Source organism: Enhydra lutris, unplaced genomic scaffold (genome assembly GCF_002288905.1).
Source record: "Enhydra lutris kenyoni isolate GAN:26980312 unplaced genomic scaffold, ASM228890v2 scaffoldscaffold21, whole genome shotgun sequence".
NCBI lineage: Eukaryota > Metazoa > Chordata > Mammalia > Carnivora > Mustelidae > Enhydra > Enhydra lutris.
Window position 1 is genome coordinate 66,501,656 of NW_019154105.1, and position 18,880 is coordinate 66,520,535.

General features: G+C 60.9%; 1 protein-coding gene across 2 annotated transcripts in view; it reads left to right on the forward strand.

Moving 5' to 3' along the window:
• The first annotated feature begins 835 nt into the window (after positions 1 to 835).
• LOC111149240 (SH3 domain and tetratricopeptide repeats 1) overlaps positions 836 to 18,880 on the forward strand; it is a 34,933-nt gene continuing 16,888 nt past the window's right edge. For both annotated transcript variants that reach the window (XM_022506196.1, XM_022506197.1), the window contains exons 1-11: positions 836 to 890; positions 6,026 to 6,238; positions 7,168 to 7,242; positions 9,121 to 9,248; positions 10,419 to 10,524; positions 11,268 to 11,414; positions 12,006 to 12,216; positions 13,025 to 13,101; positions 13,770 to 13,965; positions 15,851 to 15,984; positions 17,784 to 17,825. In XM_022506196.1, the coding sequence (XP_022361904.1) occupies positions 6,073 to 6,238; positions 7,168 to 7,242; positions 9,121 to 9,248; positions 10,419 to 10,524; positions 11,268 to 11,414; positions 12,006 to 12,216; positions 13,025 to 13,101; positions 13,770 to 13,965; positions 15,851 to 15,984; positions 17,784 to 17,825 (1,282 nt within the window). In that variant the 5' untranslated portion in view covers positions 836 to 890; positions 6,026 to 6,072. The remainder of the gene's footprint in view (positions 891 to 6,025; positions 6,239 to 7,167; positions 7,243 to 9,120; positions 9,249 to 10,418; positions 10,525 to 11,267; positions 11,415 to 12,005; positions 12,217 to 13,024; positions 13,102 to 13,769; positions 13,966 to 15,850; positions 15,985 to 17,783; positions 17,826 to 18,880) is intronic.

Below are 18,880 nucleotides of genomic sequence, written 5' to 3' on the forward strand. Positions count from 1 at the left end.
GCTTGTCCCAACTCCCTGGAGCCCAGAGCCCCGGGTGGGTCCCAGACCCAGTGGGAGGTCAGCAAAGCGGGGGTAGGGGGGGTTCTGTGGTCTGAGAGGCTTCTGTTCCTGGTGGGCCAGTAGGCCGGGGCAGCACCTGGACAAGGGAAGGGGGTGCACATGTGTCTGTGTGTGCGCGCACATGTTTGTTGTGTGTGTGCAAGTGTGCGTGCATGTGGGCACCTCTGCGTGTGCACACGCATGTCGTGTCATGTGCATGTAGTACACGTGTCATGTATGAATGTTGAGTGTGCACACGTGCCATGTCACACACATGTGTATATGCATATCGCGTAGCAATGCTGTGTGTGGCGTGTGTGCAGACGTGTGTTGTGTGTCATGAATGTGTGTACATGTGTGTGTCGTGCATGAGTTGTGTGTGTGTGTGCCCGTGTGTGGTGTGTGTGCACCGAGTGGAAGAGGAACAGAGTAGAGCTGAGGGTGGCGGGGCCGTGGGGCGGGCAGCTGGGCACTTCCCCAATCCTGGGGGCCGGGGCGGGAGCTGGGGTGTTCCCTGGCCTCTGTCTCCGAGCTGGTGGGGGCTGGGCTGTGGGTGGGACGGGCCTGGAGCCTGACCAGGGAGGAGCTCAGGATCAGCATGAGGCGCCCTGGGCCTGCCTCTCACTACCAGCCCCAGCTGGGGTGCGGTGCAGGGAGGAAGTGTGGCAGGAAGCAGGGGTGGTGGTGGCCGCTGTGCAGCCAGCCAGGCCGTGGGCGGCCACCGCCTGTCCTGGCCACCAGAGACAGCCCGCAGGGCCAGCCAGCCAGGAGCCAGGAGCGGTCCCCCCGGGGGCTTGCTGTCCTGCTGCCTCCCACCAGGCCAGGAGCTGCCTCTGGGGAGTGGGAAGCAGGTACCAGGGGGCACTGGGGCGGGCGGGACGAGGATGGTCTGGGCAGGCATGGTCCGTGGAGCTGGGACCTGCTGCGCACGGGGGGGGGGGGGCTCAAAGACTAGCCTTCCACTTTCACTTTCTTGAAGACTCTTCTGCTTCTTGGGACAGTGGGGAGCAGAGCTGAAGTCTGGGGAGTCCAGAAGGCTGTGGGCGCCCGGGAGGAGACCACAGCCAGCCGACAGAGCCCTTGCTTCTGTGATCTGGCTTGACATCCCCCCTTCCCGCGGGCACTCAGCATGTGCCAGGGTCTGGATGAGGCGCAGAGCCTAGCCAGCAAGAAGGGAGTGGGCCCCCACCCTGAGGAGGTTGCCACATGGGGCAGACACTCCAATGGACACCACGAGACAGCCCAGGGCGGCTCTGCAGCTCTGACCTGGCCGGTCTGAGGTCACCACTCCAGGGCCTCTTTTCCGTCTGCTGTGGGGATGCAGGGGCACCAACCAGATGGTTGTGGGGGAGGATATGGACCCAAGACTTGTCATGCCAGGTCCTATGCTGTGTGCATGCTCCCAGCACACCACTGAGACCCTCTCTTGGCTTCCAGCTCCCCCCTCCACCAGCCAGCTCTGTCTGTGGCAAAGCAGCATTGCTGGGAGTAGGTGGAACTGGCTGGTGCAGGGAGCTGTGGCCGGAACTCCTGGTGAGAGGCCGGGCGGGGCCGAGGCGGGATGCCTATAGGGTGAGGGCAGGCCCTCCAGCCTGTGTTGGAACCCCATCTGAGCCCCCTGGCAGGCTGTGTCCCTGGGGCAGCTCACTGAGCCTGGGAAATGGGCACAGTGATGTCCCCGCCCACAGGTCATCAGGAAGATGAGATGGACATGCTCAGTTGGCACCTGAGGGTGGCGGCTGTCCGGTGATGGTCAGGGCCACCGTCGGGGACCAGGACGCATGATGTATGGTGCGTTGTGTGTCCATGATTCTCACAGGATGCCGCTGTGTAGGTGAGGTCCACCTGGCCCCCCCGCAGAGAAGGAGAAGGCATGGGGTCGCAGGTGAACAAGTGTCCCCGGGCTTGGCACGCTGGGGGGCTCACGGTGATGGGAACTGGCTGCAGGGGAGGGTCCTTCTTTCCTCTTCTGGCTCCTGGGGCTCTAGGCGCTCCCGGGCTCCTGGCCACACCCCTCCATCTGGCCTCTGTGGTCCCATGGGCCCCCCGCCCCGTGTCCGTCTGCGTCCCTCCTCTCACAAGACACCATCACTGGATTAGGACCCCCTCCCCACCGGTGTAGCGTGATCTCATCCTAATAAGTCAGATCTACAAAGACCCCATTTCCAAGTAAGGCCACATTCCGAGGTACCAGGATCTGGGGGGTTACCATTCAGTCCCAACCAGGGGTGACCAGACGACCCTCTAGAGGTGCTTCGTGGTGAAGTAGACAAGGCCTCCATGGGCCCACGAAGTATTGGTTCTGTATGAGCCCCATGAGGCATGGGACTGCCCCTGCCCCCAGACCTGCTCAGGGCTGGAACAGTACTGCCTCTCCCTTTGTGGAACCCACACATATTCGGTCCCAGCTGTGATCGGGAGTGCCATCAGTGGAGTCTATCGACCTCGTCATGGGGCAGGCGTGTTTGCTCTCAAGCTCCTGGTGGGGGTGGGGGGCAGAGTGAGTCAGGGAGAGCTCTCCCAGACCAGTAGGAGCGCAGCTCGGTGAGGCCAGGCGGTTACAGGAACCGGCGGGGAGGGGACTATCCTGCACAGATTGGGCCCACTTCCTCATCTCTGCCGGGGACTAGGAAGTCCCACACTGAGATTGTCGCTGGGGCCCGGCCTGCTCAGGCCCATCATCCTTGGGCAGATGGGAGGGTCTTCGAGCCGGGGAAGCCTTCCCTTTCCTCAGGAAGCTGTCTGTGAGGCAGTGGGGAGCAGGCCCATGGGTGGGACTCAGGCACTGATGGGCCAGTCCTGACCCGGGGCGGAGGCGGGCAGGACGAGCAGCTGCCACAGGACGGGGCAGGATCCTGGGAGATGCCTGGCTGGCTGCTGTGGGGATGTGGCCCGGCGGGGTGGGAGGCTCAGACCCCCTGTGGGGGCTTCAGAAGGGAAGAGAAGCGAGAGGGCAGGCTGGCCTCCAAGCCCTTGTGCGTCTTGGCCCCGACACCCTACTGTGGCTGGCCATGTGCGGGAGCCTCGAGGGCCGCGAGGGATCCCAGTAGGTGAAGCCAGGAGGGATAGCACCACCAGGTTGGGCTCTGCTGGGGTCCGGGGAGGGCGGCCAGCACACAGAGCTGTGTCCCGAAAGGTGGTGGGGGTCTTTAATGCTTTATGAACATGGAGACAGCCCAGGGACCGGGGCGTGCGGGGTGCCAGGGCCTGAATGACATGTAAGCCCTTTGACAAGGCTGTGTGAAGATGGTTCTGGGCATCTGTGGTTCCGAAGGGCCTTCTTCCCCTGGAACAGGAAGCAGCCGCCTTGCCCGCTGCTCCCTGGGCCAAACAGCTCTGCTGGAGAGGAGCTGCTAGCCGAGCTGTGTGTGGGGTCCCCTGCATGCTCCCGGGGGTCAGGTGCCGCCTTCTCCCCGCCCCCCCTCCGGCTCTGCCCCATCCCTCCGAGGTGGTTCCAGAACGGACTCAGGTCCCTGTTGGGGGGTGGGGGTAGGGGCTGCTGGAGGCATGGCTTCTGTAAGCCTTGGGGGCCTCGGGCTGCTAGGGGCCTGTGGGTCCCTCTAGAGGAACAGACAGCCCACTTCACCCCCATTTCTCTGCAGTGAGGGGCTGTTTGGGACCAAGGCCGTGGGAGGGGCACCAGATTAGTTCCGGTCAGAAACATGGGGTGTCCTGCTTCTGCAGCTCCCAGGGCCACTCCAACTTTTTTGTCTCTTTCTTGTCTTTTTCATTTGGATTGTAGAAGCAATCCTGGCTTGTGATGGGCTGAAAGGCCGGCCTTGCCAAGCCGCAGAAGTGATGATTCTAGACACTTAGGGGAGGCTCCAAGGGGCTACAGACTGGGCGAAGCCCCTGTGGGCTGAGGCTCCCCCAGGTCCTGTCCAGGGAACCCAGGAGGTGAACTCAAGGGCTGAGCGTTGCCCCTGGGACTCCTGCTGGGGTCTGGTGCACAGAGGCTTTGGGGACAGGAGGACACAGGTGGCTGGACTGGGTGTGTCTGGTGCCAGGCAGTGGCTCCCATGGGACCTCTGGCCTCAAATCCCCAAGGACCAGGAAAGAGGGTGGGCAGGGGGCCTCGATACTGACCTTGTGTGTCCTGTCCAGCTTGGGAGGAGCAGACGGCAGGAGGGATTGGCCGGTTCCCCTGGGATCAAAAGGTTGGGAGTCTGGGGGTCTGGGAACCCGTTTTTGCTCTGCAGCCGCCCAGCTATGTGGCTGCTTGGGCCACCCATGCTTTGCCTGGTCAGTTCTGAGCCCTTGGGGACAGTTGGAGCCAAGGTGACCTCAGGTCTCTGGCTGGCTCTACCCACCCCACCCCCACCCCCATCCCCATGCTTGTGGCAGTGAGGATGGCCACCTGTCAGGCCCTCTGCATGTGGTCTCCATGGCCCCCAGGGGCCTTGCTGACTGCCCAGCCTCCTCCCCTCTCCTCCAGTGTTGCCCGTCACAGAACTCGCCCTGGACTAGCAATAGCACATACAGGAGGTGACGAACCCCTGTGTCTGAGGCTCTCTGGGGACCTGGTCCACGTCCAGTTCTTGGGGGAGGTCTGGAGGGAGGTGGGAACAGGACCAGGGGCTGGTGGGGGCTGTCCAGGCTCTGTCTTGAACTGTGTCCATCGTGGGGGTCCGGCTCCCCACCATCCACCAGGATGGGGGGTGGCCAGGAGGAAGTCTGATTTGCTTCTGGGTTGGCATTGTTGTCCCCGGAGAGGGGGCAGGAGGGTGCCTTCCTGTCCCCGGGTGCTCTGTGCAGAGGGAATCCCTGCCGGGCTGTCCTGGGTTTGGTTTGAAATCTGAGAGCTCAGTATCAGGGCTCAGGGGGGCCCACAATGAGGGGGTTCCCTTGCTTGTGCGATCTAGCTGTACTCTTGGCAATGTTCTGGGCAAGCCAACAGGATCATTCCTTGTCTTCTCTGTCCCCGAGGCTGCTCCTGTCCCTGTGGCTGCAGTGGGAGGTCTGCCCCTGCCTTCCCCAGCCCTGGCCCCCCTCTTGCCACCTTTGCCTCCGCCGCCGACCCCACGTGTCCCATCTGAAAGGGGATTTAGTGTTCTGTGTCCTGAGTGGTGACAAAGCCCCAACCCCAGGAGCACGGTCTGTGCATCTATAACAGCCTCTCGTCTCTGACCCCAGGAAGGAGTGAGGCATAATGACCGCTCTCTTGGCGGTGGGGGGCGGGGGGGGGGGGGGGGGGGGGGGGGGGGGGGGCGAGGGCACCCTGGAGTGGGGAGCCATTGCCCGTTCTGCCTCGTTCTGCCTCAGCCACTTCCTTCTTCTCTGCCATCCTCCACCTGCTTCCTTCCCTCCCTGGGCGGCCCTTCCTTCCTGACCCATGACATGGGATGGTGTTCCGGGGCCCTTCTGGAGCCCAGGCCTCTTCCGGTGGAAAAGGGAGAGCCCCCTTGAGCCAGCTGAACCCCGGGGGTGGTGTTATAGGGAGCAACGGGATCTCCTGGGAACCCGAGACCAGATCACAGCAGAACTGGTGCTTGTGGGAAACGAAACTAGATGGGAGTCTCTGGGGGTGGGGGGTGTCTGTTCCGGCCGGAGCTGGACGGGACGTGTGGTGGGCCTGCTCATGTCCAAGGCACCTGGGTGTCCCCTGAGGACTTCTGCTCTGGTTCCCATGTCTGTCCTGCATTGGTGGGAATGTTCAAGCAGCCGTAACAAGTCAAGCTCTGAGCTGCTTCCTGGGGTCCGTGGGTGAGCTGGAGCAGGAACCCCACCTGCCTGCATGGCTTCCAGACACTGCACCTGGGCAACGCTGGCCCATGTCTCAGAGAAAGCCTGCGGCAGGGGCTCTTCGTTGCTGGAGAAGCAGCAACAGACTCAACGGCAGAGCTCTGACAGACGTGCAGAGGGCGGCCTGGCGAAGGGAAGGGCATCTCTCCTCCCGACCCCAGCCCTTGTGGCAGTGTTCTCGGGCACCTGCCTGTGTTCCCGGGGAGGCCTCCCTGCTGACCAGCACCCTGTCCTCTTCCCTCAGCGGCCAGCGGGCATGCGGAGCCCCCAGTGCTGAGGCCACTGCCAGGCATGGAAGGCCCAGTGGAGGAGCCAGCCCCGGAGGGGAGAGGGCCCACGGCGGCACCCTCGGGAGGCAGCGGTGGTGGTGGCCACAAGGTCCCGAGAGTGGCCATGAGCGCATCGGTCGTCTGGGAGAGAGCAGGGCCTGAGGAGGCCAAGGCTGTGGTCGGAGGTGGTGAGTACAGTGCATGCCGTCTGCCCATGGTCCCACAGCCCACGAATGGCTCAGGGTCTGCACAGTCAGTGTGTGTGTAGGGACAGACACCTGTGCCCAGTGAGTCACTGTGAGGGACGAGGGCCCCAATAGTGTTTCTCCAGGTACACGAGTGTGTCAGTGATAAGAAAACCGGCATGTCAAAGGGGGAGGGTCCAGAAATTTCTGTCCCCCCACCCCAGGCTGAGAGGGCATGTGACCCCTCGGTGAATGAGAGGTTCAGACGGGCTGAGACACAGCCCTGTCAGCCCCAGAGCCAGGGTTCCTTCTGGGCTGCCCCCTTCCGTCTGTGGTCAGCAGGCAGTCAGCAGACGGTCAGCAGCAGGACAGCAGCCCCCAAGCAAGTCCACATCTCTGTCCCCAGACATGTAGCAAAAGTGATTTTGTGGGTGGGGTTAAGTGAGAACCCTAAGATGGGAAGGTAAGCCCGGGGTCCGAATCGGAGACCTTGACGTTGGCCTGGCTTCCGGCTTGGAAGGTAGAATCAGAGCCACAGGCCAAGGGTGCGGGCAGACTCCCCTGGGAGCTGGGGACACGCTCTCCTTACAGAGCCTCCAGGAGGCACCAGCTCTGCTCATGCTTTGGTTTTAGCCAGTGAGATGGTTCCAGAATCCAGCCCAGCAACACAACACACTGGTTTGTTTTCAGAGGCCTCCAAGCGTGGTCTGTTAGAGCCAGGGAGAGCCTCACACCCCCTCTGTCCTCCTTGGGCCTTTGTGACCTGGGGGCAGGGGACGTGAGGGGTGGGGGTGTGTATTGGTGTGGACACACCTCGTTTCTTCCAGATTACCGGGGGCATTGTGCCCGCACAGCTCAGAGCTGCCTGTTCTGACCTTGACCCCACTGTGCTCTGTTGGTCTGACCTTGACCCCCACTGTCCTCTGTTACAGATGCCACTCCTCCCCCTGGTGGCTCCAGGCCGGCTGCTGGGACCCCTCCAGTCCAGATGGGCACGTACCCCACAGGTAGACCTGCGTGGGCACCACAGAGTGCGGCAGGGTTTAGTCTGGGCGGAGCTGTGAATGTGGGCTCCCTAGGTGTGCCCCCTTGCCACTGCAGATTCAGGAATGTCTAGTCCCCAGACCCCCAAACTGGGGATCACTGTCGGGGAGGGGAGGATGCTAACGTGAAGATAGCCAGGTCCCGCGCCCAGGTTCCGATTTGGCCTTGCTGGGAGATAGGGCCCAGGATTGCACTTCCGCTGGGGGCCTGAAGGCCGAGTCCACTGCCCCAGAGGCTGGGCCACATGAGGGGGTGAGACTCTGGGGAGGGGTCACATGTGGGACCTGTGGGAAAACCAGACCAACCAGCTCACTGTGTTGTGGGCGGGCGGTGGGGGGCGCAAAGGGAGGGGCAGGGCCCCTGGGAGAGGTGGCCAAGACAGCATCTGTGGAGGGGGCTCCGAGGATGGGCAGGATTTCTGCACGGTGCACACGAGGGGAGGCAGCCCTGTGTGGTAAAGGAAGATGGGGCGGTAAGAAGCCCCCAGACCCTGAGACCCCACTCGTGGCCCCCAGCGGTGGTGGCACAGAAACCCCAGTGTTGCTGGCGGTTCACCTCTGTGTCGACACCCGCCTGTCTTCCCACATTCCTTCCGGGGACCCGGTGCTGCCTGTGGTCACTCACGATGACCAGGGGGTGTTGAGCAAGCAGCAGATTATTTTGGGTCTGAAAATGCCGCCCACCCTCTTACGGGAGTAGGAGGCGTCATGTCTCAGAACCAGTTGTGAAATGTTGGGCTTGCTTCCTGCTGGGGGAGTGAGCCTGATTCCAGACTCCAGAGGTCTCCATACTGCCCTCATCTTCCTCCCCCTCCTCCTTGGTCTCTTTCTCCCCCCTCCTTCTCTCTCCCTTCCCATCTCTCTCCTCCCCTCTCCCTTCTCCTGCTCCCTCCCCCTTCTCCATGTCCCCTCCACCCCTTTGGAGCAGCTCATGCTCTGGGGCTCTCAGTAACACAGTTGGGGATCCTCTTAGGGGGCAGGGATGGGGGCAGGCAGGGGGCATTTGAGAGTAGATGTGAACTGTAGGGCAGCCTGTTGGAGGCCAGGATTTGGTCTGGAAAGAGTGCTCCATGTGGACCATGTGCAAAGGCCCTGGGGCAGTGTGTGTTTTGGGGGGAGGGAGGGTGCTTTGATGTCCTAGAGAGCCTGGAGCAGCCCCAGCCTAGAAGGGAGGGAGAGAAGAGGTGATGGGGGCAGAGTAGAGCCAGAGGCTCGAGGCTGTGCTGGTAGGAAGGTAGAAAGAGCTTACATCTTACTGTCCCTGAGAAGGAAAAGCCTGCAGCCATGCTGTCCAGTATGGGGGCCACACAGTTTATGTTTGCATTTAACTTAAATAAAATGAAAAATCTGATTGCCACAGTTGCACTGGCTCGACATGGCTGGAGGTGGCCTGGGAGGGTTGAGAGCAGGGCGTGCAGCCAGCTAGAGCTCCCTGTAAGGGGGCCCTGGGGCTCTCCGTGGACCAGACGACTGCGTGGTGGGAGGGCAGGGCCCGGACAGCTGCCTGGGGCAGACCTATAGGACCTGGGCCACCGGGAGGGGGCCCACCGTGGCTTCGCCTGGTTTTGCAGTTCACGGGGGGTGGGGGGGACCCGGGTGCTATGTGGTGCAGGGAGGTGTCCTTGGTCTGAGCCAGGCGGGGGCTGGTGGCCCCTTTGGAAATGGGAACGACAGCGTGGGGTTGGGGTTGGCTTAGGGGACAAGATGGTGAGTCCTGGGACGCCTGTGGGTGATTTGCTGGAGCTTGAATGCCCCTGTGTGGTGCGGTGGGGAGGTCGGGGCTGGAGGTCACAGTGACTCTGGTGACTTTGCTGAGTGCTGGCTCGGTGCTGCCCGTCCCAGACCTGACCTTGCAGCTATTGGCCGTGCGGAGGAAGACGGGGCTGCTGGACCCCAGCCTGCAGCAGACCGTGAGGAGCCGGCTCCGCCTGCTGGAAAATGACAGCCGGGAGGTGGCCCGTGCACTGGGGGTGAGCGCAGCTTCCCAGGGGGCCTGGGAGGTTGGAGGGGGTGGGGCCCTTTGGAGGGGCTCCAAGGCTGAGAAGGGGGACAGAGGACGGGGTGGACCTAGGAGGAGGGCCCTTGATGCCCAGGCCTCTGTTGCTGAGGGGCCAAGGCCACAAAAAGGGAGGACGCCCCTGGAACTCACCACGTGGTGGCATTGTGATTGTCCCTGGCTATTCTCCTGGATGTCTGGGTCAGGGAGCCATTGATCACACCTGCAGATCCAGCCACATGTGGCCTGTGGTGCTCCCAGGGTCTCCTCCCTTTCTCCGTGCTCCTGACCCTGCTGAGATTCTTAATGTCTCTGTCATTAAGCAGAAGGGACTGGCGTGGGCTGATCTTAACTCTGATGATGGGGCCAGGCCCCTGTTGGCCTCTGCACAGTGGACTTTCAGGCAGGACCATGGCCAACAAGGGGGCTGACCTGGGCAGCCACCAGGTGACCTTGTAGTCAGCCTGCCTGACCTTGGCCTCTGTAAACCCAGTTTCCCCAGCCACCCATCAGGGATGTTTGGTGAGGTGTGGATCCTGCAAACGGCCCGGGAGTCTCAGCCCAGTGCTCTGCCGCGGGGCCGTCCTGAGTGATGCCAGGTCAGGGGCAGAACCCCAGCCGTGCCATGTACTGAGGGTCAGACCCCAGATAAGAAACGTGGCCTTAGTTTCCGGTCTGTCATGCGGACCCCAGAGTAGCACCCTTCCCCCGCACACAAACCCTGTGCCTTCTAAGTGCTGGTGTTCAGTTCATGCCCGATCGCCCCCTGGGCGTTCACGGGATGGGAGTCAGAGGAGGAGGGCGCTGGAGTCCGGACAATCCCCGCATCGGTGCTGTGGGAAGGGCTGGGAGGCAGGGTTGGGTTGCACAGGGCTAAGAGCCCAGCCTGCTGGGAGAACCTGCTTGTTGTGGAGGGCGGGTTGGAGCATGGAGCCCCCAGGGGCTCCAGGAAGGAGCAGGGCTTGGCACAGGCACTGGGGATCCATGGCTGGCTTGAGAGCCCCCCTTGGGTCGTAAAGGAATTGGCTCTGGGCTTCCACCCCTGCCTGGTCACGTGTGCAAAATTTTTCTGTTGTGCGGCTCTGTCCTCTGGGTGATCAGATGCCCAAAAGCCCCCCACTCGGGGCTGTTTTTTTCCCCCTAGGAGTTGTCAGCCAGGCTGCTATCTATCCACAGTGACCAGGCACGGATCGTGGTGACCTTTAAGACTTTCGAGGAAATCTGGAAGTTCTCCACCTACCACGCTCTTGGTAAAGTGGGGTCCCTCCCAGAGCAGTTGTGGGAACTCCGCTCAGAGGACACTTGTCATACACTGACCAGGCACTTACTGTAGTAAATCAGGCTTCAGCCAGGGATGGCTCACAGGGAGCAGCGGGATGCGGGTGTCAGTGCACACCTGCTCTTGGGGAGCGATGGTGTGACGGGAGGCGGGGTGCAGAATCTGTGCCAGAAGGTGAGCCGCCTTCCGAGTCCTTCCCAGGCTGAGCTGGGTGCAGGGCTTTGCATAGCCAGACCCCGAGGGAGGCTGAGCTCAGACCCGCTGAGCACAGACACGGTGGTTTTCAGCCCAGACAGAGAGCTTTCTTTCTAAAGCAGTCCCATCCGTTGGGCGGCGTCTGTGGGGTCTGGCTGCGTCCTCTGGGGAACTGCTCTAATACCTTGGTCCAAGGCTGGGAGACTGGAAAATAAGAGTGACAGTGTCTTGGGGGTCTTGTGCTGGGCCCATGCCAACCCCCGGTGCATGTGCTCGCCTTGAATGCTCCTGTCCCATCTTGTGGGTGAGGAGACTGAGGGTCATTCAGGTGACTTGTCCTTGTCCACATTCGCCAGGATGCAGGGAAGTCCAGGCTGTCTCCCATGGTCACACACAGCCCTGATGGTCAGACCTGGGGCCTGTCTGGGTTGTAGATGTCCCGTGAGTCCCCGAGGCAGAACAGGGCTCCCCAAGCCTTGCTTTGGAGCCCGCTGGTGACCTGGCCCATCTGGCCCCCAGGCTTCACTCATCACTGCCTAGAAAACCTGCTCGTGGACCAGGCCTTCTGGCTACTCTCGCCTAGTGAGGACGAGGAGACAGCTGTCCACGTCCACGTGGACCAGGAGGCCTTGATACGGACGCACGAGAGCCTCCTCGCCCAGGAAGGTGAGCGCCGCGTGGAGACGGAGACATCGGCTGGCTCCACGCTCTGCGGGGGATGCCCGGTGGGGGAGGGCCCTGGAGGCTGTGGCGCACCTGGGGAGACTGATGGGGCCTCATGCAGGAGAAGTAAGTATGGGCGATCCAGGCCCTGTCATTCTGCTGTGACGACCTGATCAGGCCCCCGGGGAATAATAGTGAAAGTGCTTCTGAAGAGGCATGCCCACCCCAAGGTCCTGACCTGAAAATGCTTTGAGTGCCAGCCAAGGTGGCCTCATCCTTGGGTGCAATTCAGCAGCAGACGGAGCCCAGAGCTGCCTGTCTTAGCCTGGCCTCAGAGAGGAGGAGTGGAGGCTAGGCTCCCAGCAGAGGTCCCCACACACAGGACCCCTGAGATCGCAGGTTGGGCCTTCAGACAGGGAAACTGAGGCCCTGAGGGTCTGAGGCTGTGGGAGGCGCACGGAGCAGGTCTGAGCAGAGCCTGGGGCCGGGGAGACCCAGCAGGGCTGCCTCCACATATGTCACCTGGCAGGATGGGTGGGTCCCACCTGGAGGACTGTCCAGCCACACTGAAGGACGCTCTCTGTCCCTCTAAAGGTCCTTTCTTTGTCTTGTGTCCTGACCACCGTGTGCGGGTGAAGACCAGCCCCCAGCGTGCAGGGAGCAGCCCCCAGGCACTCAGGCGAGCCTCGAGGGTTCTCCAGGGAGAGGCAGCCCCAGCACTGGACCCTTCTGTTCCTGGCTCCGGCACGTCCTCTGAGGACATGGCAGCAGCAGCCGCTCCAGAAACTTTGATTCCATTTCATCAGTAGGTACCAACCTTTGTTTCTCTGCTTCCTGCCCATCCCATGGGTTGTTGGCTCACGGAGACCCACGTGTGCTCCTGTTCTGTGGCTCCTAGTGTGTGGCCGTGGGCTCCCACCTGCATGAGGAGGCTGTCTTTCCCGGATGGAGCTGTGCGGGCAGGAGGGTACCATACAGAGCTCTTGCTTCACGTTCTGGCTCATTATTATTATTTTTCTAAGTAGTAGGCTTCATGCCCAGCATGGAGCCCCACACGGGGCTCGAACTCATGACCCTGAGATCAAGCCCTGAGCTGAAATCCAGAGCTAGACGCTTAGCCCTTTGGAGCCCCCCAGGTGCCCCTACTCTGGCTTGTTCTGGAAAGCTTCTGAGGGAGCTAGCTGCGTAATGTGTACCCATAACCAGGAGGCACAAGGCAGATAGTCTGGGGAAGGTGAGGACGGGTAGCACAGACACGCCTCACATGCTGAATGTGGGGTGTTAACAGGGCTTGGAGCTTCCTGGCAGCCAAAGCAAAGAGAGAAACTCAATGACCTGACATTCAGAAGCTGTGAACTAACAGGCAGTGGCTCAGCTCCTGTCCTGGGTGAATGGAGGGAGGACTCCCAGAATGCCAGCCTGGGGTGGGCAGGAGACACCTGAGTGGGGCAGCACAGGGATCCCTGCAGGTTGTGCTGCATGCATGGGCCTGAAGTGTGTGTGTGTGTTTAATCGGCCAGGTAGTGGAATTTGCTTGGGTCCCTGGGGGCTGCTGACCTGTCCAGTCGACACAGTTCGAACTTTCCCTAAAATCCTTTCTTGTCCCACTCCAGGTGGGCTCTTAGGGTCCCCTGGGACCCCATCGACGACTCTGTGAGTGGACCTGTGACATCAGATATCCCACTGATGGGTAAATGCTTTCACTGGCCTTTCTCCCCTGGGAAAAGGGGTGGGCGACTTGGGGCAGGCACCAGCATTCTGGAAGCTTCTGTGTTCACCCTGAATCGTCCATAAGCTGGAGGAGGTGGTTAGACTCCCGTCCAGTTGGTGCTGCAACAGCTAAGGCTCGGAGAGATCCCACGGGCTGGTCCAAATTCATGTTACATGGTACGGTGAAGCCAGGGCAGGTCCCCGGCTTGCTTCTTAGGTCTTCTCTTGAAAAGACAGCATGGGCCCTTGGCTTGGGCTCCTGGTCCAGTGCTCTCTGCTCTGCCCCAAGCTGACTGCTGCAGGGATGGCCTTGTGTACCTGCTCAGTGAATATAATGCCCCATGGGAGAGGGACCTGCGCTTACTGCATCTGCCCTGGGGGGTTTCCTGGCCTGACCTTGCCAGCATAGGGCAGAGAGAGATCCCTGGCCGTGGGGTGGGGGGGACACTCCTGGGTCTCAGTTTCTCTTCCTCGGTGTAGGGATCAAGTGCCCCCTCCAGGGACCACTAGAGGTCCAGCCCCTTGGGTGCAGAGGCCACGGTTCATTGCAGCCTTGATCACCCATTCCTGGGAGAGAGCCCCCGGGGTCTGCCCCCAGTGCTGACCGTGTGACCCCCCCCCCCCCCCCCCCCCCCCCCCCCCCCGCAGCCACAGGCCTGGCCACGGCAGTGGCAGACTACCAGGGCTCCGGGCCTGAAGAAATGACCTTCTGCGGCGGCGACGTCATCGAGGTCCTGGGCGCCCAGGTGCCCGGCCTGCCCTGGTGCCTGGGCCGGCACACGGCCTCGGGCCAGGTCGGGTTTGTGCAGACGAGTCTCATCCGTGTGCAGGGCCAAGTATCTGAGTGAGTAGCTGAGGCCCTGCCCCCTCCTAAGCCCGCCCTTGTGCCCTAGTGGGGGGCTGCCGCCCTTGCCCCCCTTGGCTAATGCCCTGGTGACACACCTGGATGTGGTCTTAGATGGCGCTCTCTTCCTTGCCCTCCCCCCGCCACGGTCCAGGCGTGGTTCGCTTGTGCCCAGAGCTGGCTTCAGCTTCCTGTCTGGACCCCCGTGTCCTTCACCACGTGCAGCCAGGCAGGGACTGTTCCCTGAAATCCAGTGTGGTCCCGGGGCTGCCGTGACTGTCAGGGGCTGAGAAAGCAGAGGGCTCTTCTGTCCCAGTTCTCTGCTCCATCCTCCTGTGCCCCCCACCCTCGCCATGGGTCTTCCTAGAAGGACATGAGGCACTGGGTCAGGGCCCACCTCCTCCAGTGCGACCTCATCCTAGCTAATCACACCTGCAAAGACCCTTTATTGAATTCTGCATGTCCCCACCGTGTGGCCCCGGGCAGCAGCAGAGGCGTCCTGGAGAGCGGTCCACGAGCACCACTGTGCCCCTCTGTGGTGCCTTTCTGTTCCCTTGGCCTTGAGCTTCTGTGGTGAAGGCCTCAGATGGGGAGCCTGGCTGGCAGTCCACGGGGACTCCCAGCACCAGGAAGATGTGGCGAAGTCTGACCTCCTCTCCCTGTTGGAATGTGTTTCTGCACTAACTTCACCTTCAGGACCCTCTCTCTCCCAGCCCTCGCAGCTGGCGTTCCTTGGAATGCTGCCTGGGGACCCTGGGTCTAGACGATTCCCGTCACGTCTCTGGGCTGGGGCGGCGGGGGGGCACAACTTCTGCACTGACGGCTGGGCTCTGCATGGCTTAAACCCGCCCTGACCTTGTCCGGGCACTGAGCTGGATGAGTTTGTCTGTCCCCTCCCTGACTGCAGGGTGATGGGGCCAGTGGAGAGCCGCTAATGACCCCCTTGTTCGCTCAGCACGTGTTGACAGAATACCCATCCTATCTATTCCAGACCCTGCGTTTTCATCCTTTGTTTAGTGAGCAAACTGGTGGCCGAACTTTTCCCCCACTCTCATGCATTATTTCAGACTTAAGGTAAAGTTGCAAAGAGGGCAGGGAATTCCCGTCATCTCTTCACCCAGATTGCCCAGATGTGAGTGTGTTAATGTCAGTTTTCCCCATTTCCTTGTGTATGAATCCCACACAAGTTGGCTCTAACATGCTGCCTCTTTTCCCGGCGAGTGGGGTGGCATATCCCCAACACTGGGGCACTCTGCTGCGTCCCCACAATCAGGAGATGACCCTGCTGCAGAGCTGCTCTCTGCGGACCACGCTCAGATTGTGCCAGCATCCCAGTCCTTGCCCTCTAAACCCAGAGAAAGTTCCAGACCACGTGGCACCAGGCTCTCCTGAATCCGAGACAGGTCCTTCATCTCCTTGTCCTTCGGGACGCCCGCCCCTGAGGAATACAGGCCTGGTGTTTGGTTGGGTGTTCCAGACGCTGCTATGAGATTTTCTGCAGCATCTCAAAATAGCTCCTTCCAGTTTCAAAGTGCTTTTCAGAGTTTCATATTATGCTGCTAATTTAGTCCTATAAGGTGCAGATCGCCTGTTCCTTCTCTCCTTGTTCTGCGTCCCGTTGTCCGTCTCCCCGACTTGGAGCAGGCTCGTGCCTGGTGTTCGTGTGGGGTGCCGTAGGGAGCACCCACACAGGCTGTAATTGGAGCCGCAGGAGCTCAGGATGGGAAGGGACTGATTCTGTCCGCAGCTGTCAACCACCCGCCTGGCAGGGGAAGGGGCAATTGAAGTGGGGCTTTGCAGGCTGCCTAGAAGCTCACTAGAGAGTGGAAATGGGTCTTCCTTAGGAAATGTGCCATTTTAAATAAAGCTCCTTCTCTTTTTCCAGTCTGGAAAATGGGATTTTCCTGAATGAGGAAGAAAGGTCATTCTTCAGCCGCGAAGGGCGCTTTTCTGAGGAAGATGCCAAGCAGCTACTGAGGAGGGTTTCGGGTGTGGACGTCTGCACCATGTACAGCTTGGGTAGGTCACAAGACCTGCAGCCAGCCGCCCCCTCCAGCCAGGTGCCCAGGTCGGTCTCTGTGGGAAGATGCCCAGGAGGACGGGAGGGTTTGGAGCCGGGCCGCTTTCCCACAGGGCCGCATTGGCTGGTAGCCTCCAGCCCTAGCTCCCCAGCCCAGATACGGACATCCCCCCGTCCCCTCAGTGGAGTGGGATTGTCCTGGCTTCCGTGCACTGCTCACGGTAACCCCTGCCCCCGTTCCCTTTCCAGGAGGCCCGTCTTCCTCCATTGGTCCATAGAGTGCATGAATGCCAAGCTCTGGGCACTTGAAAGTGAACAGATGCTCTTGCTGCCCGTGGGGCTTCTGGGGCAGTACACAAGACAGGCACAGAGAGGGGGACAGAGAAAGGGGCCTGGAGATGCCTCCAAGTGACCCTGAGGCTCCTTGCTGCCCGAGGAGCACTGGCCTAGGAGCTACTATCCCCCTGCGGGGGTGGGGGTGTGGCACACAGGCCTGGGCCTGGCCCACTGCCCACAGGCCTCCCCTCCCATGGTCTGTGTGGGAGCGACTATTCTCCCATCACAACAGGGCAGGCCTGGGCTCGTATGGCTGGGATCTGGCAGGGTTGCCTGACCTCTGAGGGGACCAGAGCTGGACCCCAGGGCTGCCACCCCTTGAAGATAATGCTTCTCCCTTTCACCACACCACCCTGTCCTCAGGGGAGCCACGGCCGTGGGTGAGGTGGGGAGCACATCAGCAACAACAGGGGGAATGGCGCTGGAGCAGACTCGCTGGTCGATGGCCGGGGCGCTGTGGTAGCCGGTTCCTTCGTCCCGCAGATGGAGGGGCGTACACGTGTGCTCACACACACACACACCCACACACACACCCCTACACATCACGTGTGCAAACACACGCACACACATCACACACCTGTCCACCGTGCATGCATATCCATGCACACACCCACACAGCATGTGTGCAAACATGTGCGCACATGCTGCACGTCACAACACATGCACACACACATCACATCATACATGCACACACCACACCTCTGTACCATGCATGCACATACATGCACATGCATGTGCACACACACATGTGTACACACACACCACACACATCGCACGTGCACATTTGCACACACACTTCTCATGGTCTGCATGCTGACATGCGCCGTGGGAACTCCACCAGCAGCCGAGTTAACCTTTCTGGGTTCCCACGGACTGGTTTCTCTTCCTCGAAAGGCAAGCTCAGATCTCAGCTGAGCATGTAAGGCCGGCATATGATGTCTTCTCAGGAAGGCTGTTGGCACCAGTCAGTTGGGGGGGGGGCGCACTGGGGGAGAGGATCTTTTCTGCAGGGGGCCGCGGAGCTTCCCGTGAGCATGCACATTTGTCATAGCTGATGTCACACTTCATAGGACGTTTCCCAGCCAGCTGCTAGCATCAGCCCATTTTCAGGAGGTGGAAAACGAGGCTTCGGGAAGGCCTGGCCCTGGCACGAGGAGGATGGGGATGTAGGTGGAGCTCCCCCTGTTCCTAGGGAGAGCCCGTGTGGCTGAGGGCTGCCTGTGATGGGGAGCGCGCCCCTGTTTCCAGAGCAGTGGCCGCAGAAGCACGTGGTCTCGGGGGAGGGTAGGGGCAGGCAGAGCCTGCTAGTTGGGGATTCTCATCCCCTCGACCAGGGGAGGCCCCAGCCCCACAGCCTCTTAGGCTGCTGCAGTGTTCCTGTCCCAGAGTCACCGCTTCCTCCCGACATGGCCTCTCCTGAGGTGCTGGCCGAGGGTGACGCTTCTCTTCTCTCCCATTTCAGACAGATTAGAAGAAGCCGAGTTTGAACAGCTGGGAGATCAAGGTAAGTTCTTCCCACAGGGCAGAGTCCTGTGTCCCCATGGGGATGGGGCAGGGCCTCTCGGAATGATGAAGGCAGAGATGCAGAGCTGGGTTCGGATGGGGTGCTGGGCAGGGACCTCACACCTCTGTGGGGGAGGATGGTCAGGTGGGGCATCCCCTCCATTGCCTGAGCCCATGCCTGACCGGGGGTTCCTTTCTTGAAACCTAGACCAGCTGAAATCTCTGTTTGGAGAGGGTAAGGGGTGTAGGGCCTGGATTTGGAGCTTTGAGCGGCAGAAACCCCTCTAGGACCTGCCTCTTCTTTACCTGGGAGATGGTTAAGGGAGACCCCCCTCCTCCCTCCACACCTCCCATCTCATCCCCCTCCTCCCCCAAACGGTCTGATCAGCGAGATCCTGGGGACTTGAATGCCCGAGGCCCCACTGGGGTTCCCTGGGCATGGTGTCCACTGAGATGGAAACAGGGAAGGGCCGCTTTGGGTACTGGACAAGGAAGGTTCTGGATATTCCTGGGCTGCTCCTGGCACCCCTTGCATCTCGGGGCTTACTGAGTGAGGGGAGGCAGGACCTGGTGGCATTGAAGGGGCTGGGGTCGCGTTCACAGCCACACATTAGGTAGTTGGGTCAGACATTTGCCCCTGAACCACACTGAATTCTTTCTTACTCATTTAGTTCTATTTTATTCATTCAATTCTATTTTAACTAAGTTAATTAATTCTGAACATATTTTTTGCAAGTGAACTTGAAAGAGAAGAGTGTGTCGATGCTGGTTCCTTCTTCGCAAACACACTCCCCTTTAAGCTCGTGTTTTCGCAGCAGGAAGCTTAGCTCTGCGCTCCTGGACCCTAGAAATGCCTCCGGGCACTGGCTCCATCCAGGGCCACCAGTCCGGTTGGCGGGCACTGGGGGCCCCAGGTGTCCCCAGATTCTCCAGCACCTTGTCCCTTTAGTAGCTGTGGGCCTCCTGTTCTCAAACCAGCCAGGGGAACACTGGGGTGTCTGGGAGCCATTCCTCAACTTTCCTGCCAGACATGGTCCCAGGCGCCAGCGGTACAGA